The sequence below is a fragment of the Trichosurus vulpecula genome, chromosome 1 (assembly GCF_011100635.1).
Source record: "Trichosurus vulpecula isolate mTriVul1 chromosome 1, mTriVul1.pri, whole genome shotgun sequence".
Lineage (NCBI taxonomy): Eukaryota > Metazoa > Chordata > Mammalia > Diprotodontia > Phalangeridae > Trichosurus > Trichosurus vulpecula.
Genome location: NC_050573.1, coordinates 432,206,340 through 432,212,339, shown reverse-complemented (window position 1 = coordinate 432,212,339; position 6,000 = coordinate 432,206,340). Strand labels below are relative to the sequence as shown.

The window sequence follows — 6,000 nt, the reverse complement described above, 5'->3', positions numbered from 1 at the left end:
TTAATGGGAATCAAACTATAGATGCATTATCATGTGCCTTGGTGCTGCACCCCAAGATCCAGGAGCCTTTCAACCTGACCTGAAGCTGAAACCTGTATCTGTTGTTTGTACAACCAGACTGAGTGTTCTTTGAGAGCAGGGACTACCTTACTTTTCTATTGGTATGCCCCGAACTTAACAGAAGCATAACCTTCCATCCATCCATCCATCCACACATCCAATCACTTCTTAGTCCTTATATAGAAGACCTCTCAAGTTCTCTTCCCCATGATGCAGAAACATCACCTTATTCAACTGATCCTTTAGGTCTGGATTTCTCAAATTCAAGACTCCCTTTCCCTCTTGGAGGATGTTATTTTTTACATAGTGGTGGATCCCATTACCTACTTTCAAATAATCTTCAATGCTTAAATACGCTCAAGGATTCAAACAACTTTTGATTTTCCCTTACCCATGTCCATTTCTCCAAAACTGAGGCTGAAGCCAGGTCTGTGGGCTACAAATAAGGTTATCTTTGCCTTCAATATAAAGGCTCTATTTTTTTTTTTGGTAATTCACAAATATTACGCTTCCCCACAGTGAGGAGGTTTAATAAAGCTGCTTTTAGTTAAAATGCTTTAGTAAAACACTACTTTTAAATTAAAAAAATAATTATGTTCCAGTCACACATCCTAGAAGTGTTATGTCAAGAATTTATTGAGGTAGTGCTGCTGCTGTCCTGCTTCTCCTCTTTCTCCTAGGCTGTGGATGGTGTCGTTGTGGATGGTGTCGTTGCTTCATTTTGCCAAGAGATTACACTTGTAGTTCTGTGCTATGTGGATAGGACAAAAGCGTGATACCTGTGTTGTACACAGGCTTCTTCTCCTGTCATCTCTTTTCTTGTTTTTCCATCCTTTATACCTTCTCCGTTTCTTATGGCTATTTCCTTCAGTATCATCAAGCATCTCAATAATTTGTACTTGTTGGTGCTTTGGTGGATCTAGAAAATACTATTATAAAGAAACTTACTCTTCAATCTTTTTTTCTTGTTATAGTTTGATATATTTCATTGAAGGTATACAGGGAAAGAATTGAGTATTTAAATGCCAGCAACATGTCAACAAGGAATTTATTTCCTAAATTTAACTTTCTTCTCTTAGTTGGTTCAGAAAAAAAACAACCCACAAACACTAATTTGTAACTCAGCCAATTGCCCTTTTCCTTGCCATGAGGAAGATAAAATTTGAAATTAAGGGTTCTGAATGTAAGAAAGAAAAAAGTTCCGTATTTCCTTTCTTTCTTGAGAATGCTACTAAGTTGATTCAGCTGACTCAGTATTAGGATATCTAATCAGGAGGATATATAAAACTTAAAAAATAAACCACACGGCTTTAAAGATCATTAGTTTATTATCTATTCTTCAGGTGTTACCTCAGAAACAATCTAGTTATATACAAAAATTTGGAATGTTGAATAAATGCTGATTGATAAAAACATTACATAGCTGCTGACACGGGAAAATTTGGGGAAAAATTACAGCAAATTAATATTAAAGGCTCAATTCTGTGTTGCTTATTGCTATGATTGTGTTCAGAAGATGCTTTCAAGTATATATAACATATATATATATATATACACACACACACACACACATACAGACACACACATATACACACATCACCACTCATACTCATTCATATCCACACCCATGCTTTTCAAAACTCCAGTCCAAAAAGGTCAGAAAAATATTTACAAAATAAATACTAGGGAAATTTCAAAATTTTTCTATCCCATTCAAACCAATTCTTTAATGAGCTGTCACAAAATATGAAGATATCTTGGGTTTGTTGAATAAATTATTGTTTTATTTTTATTAGTTTAGTAAGTCCCAGATAAGAAAAATGAACCACCGCTATTGAAAAATATTAATTCTGGTTTAAGATTTTCTATCATATATTCATTAAAATGAAATTAAGTAATTTGGGGGTGATGGTCCTTACATGGACTGGATTTTAAACTAAGAATGACTTTACAACTTTCTTAAACTACTTATACCTATAGGTTTCCTTTCTCTTTCCAAATGGAAACAATCATCAGAACACTATAATTATATAAAAATCTTTACTTGCTAAGCAAAATAACATTTTATGTTAAGATTTTTAATATTTTGGGAATGAGTTTGGGGTTGAACAATAAATAATGTGGAAGCTGTGCAGTTTTTCATCTCATTGCACATTTCTGGTAAGAAAAACTGGGGTACTCTATGAATTATTGGTTAAATTGAAATAAAAAGTTTAGAAACCATTAATTTAATACAGAATAATAATGTATAACTGCTTGCACTTATAGTATTTAAATCAGTCATATGGTATATGGAAAATTAATTTAAGGCCAGCTCAGCAAAGAATCATTTCTTTTGGACTTTCTTTCACTCTCTAACATTATAGGCTGCGTAGATGATCAAATTAAATTAGCAGATGCAGAAAAAAACCACACATATTCTGTGTATTCCCTTTTCAAAGGCAGAATGTGATTTAAAGTAATGAAATGTGAAGATTTTAGGCAAATGCCAAAATAAAGAAAAGTCAGAAAAGAAATCTGAGAATAAAGGGAACACTGAGGCTTGTATTATAGAAGCTCTGTCATTCTTTTCTTTAGAGAGATTACAACACACATACAATAAGTGAATTTTATCAAAATACAGCACATTTCTTCTAATATATCCAAAAAATCAATTCCTATGTAAATATTACTGAAAATCAACTAAAATGAGTTAAAATATACAAAGAGTTGTTAAAGGGTTTCAATTAAAATTTTTAAAACTATACAGTACAATAAGCCATAACAACTTGAAAGAAGTGCAATAATATTTGAGTTCATGTATTTAAAAAGTACTGCCTATTTACTTTATTTTGACTAGCAAAGAAGGAACATTTCTTTCCAACTCACTTTTCCGAAAAAACAAAGTAGGTTGGTTTTTTTTTTTCACTAGCCCTATATAAAAAGTCTTCATTACATTTGGGTTGAAGAACAATGTGTATCAGTTTAAAATCATCAACTTACATTTCTTAATAATTAAAAATGAATTGCAATAACTGAATATTGCTCTCATGAAAGGCTAATGATTAGCCTTGGTTAAAAACAGTTATTGGTCTTCTATGGCACTTTTCCCTGGTCCAAACAACCATGCATTAATTCTTACCACTGCACATTATTCAATCTCTACTCAATTACAAAGGAGAAATGATAAAATAAAATAATTCTGGTGAACAAAATTAATAAACATACCATCAAATATTTTATACAGTAATAAGGAACAAAGGCAGCCGGTGGTAAATCACAATTACATTAATAGTTAGAAACCCTTTAATGACTCTGAAGTGTCTAGTTCACATTTAATGTTACCTGTAGGAACAGCCCTTAATTGAAGATCATTACAAACCGGTAGGTCTAAGGGACCCATCCCTTTGCTAAATAACTTTCCACAGCAATTCTCCATCACTGTGCCACTGTTTCACAAACTTGCTTTGGTTACCTAGCTCCATGCGTATTGTTTCTTTTTAATTTAACAAGGCAATGCAAGGCCAAACAAAATCAAGATGGCTTTCCTAACCCTTTCTGCATCATGCATTCCATGAGTGTTACAGGTAACACGTCTTAAAAACTGGCCATTTCAGTTTCATTTAAAAACAAAAACAAAACAAAACAAAACAAATCTATAAATAAGCTTAAAATGGAGTACTGATTACAGATCAGATTAAAAAGTACCACCATTTGCACAAATCAGGGGATTTTCATGGCAAAGAAAAATGTATGAGGATATAGATAATAAGAGGTAAAAAATTTTATGTGACTAAAAAAATAAAACTTCAATCACCAATAGCAGATGAATAGTCAATGGCTACGGCAAGAACAGATCCTGTAGAGCTCATAAAATGTAATTACAGTCTTTTTATTTTTTTTTTAAAAAGACATCACATGTTTTATTGCATTATTCTTTTGGTAGACAAGCATTTTTTTTTTCATTCTCTGCTTCCAGACTGTGACAGGAAATAACTTTTATCTAGCCTTGGAAATGAACCCAACCAGCACCACCTTCATCTACCCATTCATCTTTACAATGTGCACGTAGCAAAAACCAACATTTCAAATCTCTTGCCCACATTTACATAAGTGGTTTCAGCAGAAAATATTAATACCAGGTGAGGTGAATAAAAATAAAGGCATAAACAGCTACAGGACAGACAGCCTTGCCATCAGTCCAAAGCCTTGCAAAAAGTTTAGTAATGTGTATGCGTTATCAAAAAATAAATCTACAATCTATACAAGAACACAGGTTTGTTCTTGTAACCTTGATTGTTATAATGTTTAAAAATCTAATGAGATTTATTCACCAGATGATTCTCCGAACAGTTTTCCTGTATGTTCCATACAGTGGTTCTTGCCCTCTAAACACAAGTTCAGAATTTCATTAATGTACAAATTTTTCACATAATCTTTCAAGTTCCTTTTCATATATAAAAATAGTCTATTCAGTTCCCCCACAGATGTCTTGCAATGAATCTTGCTGACTTTTCCTTTAGTCCACAGTGCTTATGAAGAAACCTCTCGAATAATGATGAGTTCAACTGTGTTCTGGAAAGTTTTTAGCAAGGATACTGCTTGTCCATGATCAATATTGATAAAACTGTAGCCATTAGCCTAAAATGAGAAAGAAAATTTGTTTCTGAAAAACACTCCCACTGTAACTTATTTGCATATATTCTGCCAATAAATACCTCTAGATGGTTCATCCTGCTAACAGATACTTCTAGATGGTTTATCACATGAGAAGAAATGAATGACAAGCTAGAACACTAACTACTCAGTCATTTTTTACGCAACACTGATTTTCTAAGGAATCACCTATTGTCAGGATTCACTACAGTATTCCCAGTAATCTTTTCAATAAAGATGTATAGTTCTTATCTGGTTCCACCCATGTTTCATTCAGAAGATTACAACTGAGACTGTACTTAGAATGCCTGTTCTTGGGACAGGGATGGGAAATACAAGAAGCAGTTTGCTTGTTTTTTCCCTAGCAGGAATCAAAAGTGGGTTATCCAGGTTGCGTACTTTTTTCTCCCACTTTCCCCCACTTGGTGAAACCGTACAAAGTGCCCTGGCAATAGTGGCCAAATCTCAGCCTCCCTTCTGGTGTGCCAAGAACACCTGGGAGCAACAGAAGGATTTCCCAGGGGTTTTTTCCTTCATTTTGGCTTTGTAAATTTACTTACCTTAAAGTCATTAGAAGAAACAATGGATTTAAGGGAATCCATCTGTAATCTCTACTCCTGCCTAACTGTGAGCCCCATTTCTGTTTCCGATCACCCAGAGGGGGGGGGGAGATGCCTTTCCACAGCTAGAAATGGATGTAAGACTTTCCAAGATATGTGTCTCCCTCCCCCTTTTTTTTACTTTGCTCAGCTCTGATCAGATAATATAGCCCAGACCTATTTGAACCCTAATCGTCATTTCCTTTAGACAGTGTTCAGTTTTGAGCCTTAGCAAAATCCCAGAAAAAAAATCCAAGCACCTGTTTGTTATACAAATTGTTATAAGTAATTTTCCAAAGTATGGGAAAGAATTTCAAACTTGAAAATATTAAATCAATCAGTTAAAACACCAGTAAATACAGGAAATACTACTTTCCTGACTCTGCTTATTAACTATATTAAATGACTATTTTCAGGCTGATACATAATATGCAACTCCATAAGAAATTTTAGGACAGAAACATGAAAAAAATGATAAAAGATGTATAATAATTACCTGGATAATTTTATCTCCAGGTTGCAATAGTTTTGATGCTGGTCCTTCAGGCTGTACCCTGGTAACAAATATGCCCTTTAACCAAGAAAAAAAGATAAGGAAAATTTAACTGAAAACATAAATAACAAGGTAGTGAGAAGTGCTCTTTTCTTTCTCTTGAGTTAACGTAATGTTTAATAACTTTTCTATTTCTACATTAGCATCTTATCT

General features: G+C 33.5%; 1 protein-coding gene across 6 annotated transcripts in view; it reads right to left on the bottom strand.

The window, feature by feature from the left end:
• Positions 1–1,369: 1,369 nt before the first annotated feature.
• ERBIN (erbb2 interacting protein) overlaps positions 1,370–6,000 on the bottom strand; it is a 191,029-nt gene continuing 186,398 nt past the window's right edge. For all 6 annotated transcript variants that reach the window (XM_036762182.1, XM_036762176.1, XM_036762190.1 and 3 more), the window contains 2 exons: positions 5,791–5,865; positions 1,370–4,680 (listed from right to left, as the gene is read on the bottom strand). In XM_036762182.1, the coding sequence (XP_036618077.1) occupies positions 4,573–4,680; positions 5,791–5,865 (183 nt within the window). In that variant the 3' untranslated portion in view covers positions 1,370–4,572. The remainder of the gene's footprint in view (positions 4,681–5,790; positions 5,866–6,000) is intronic.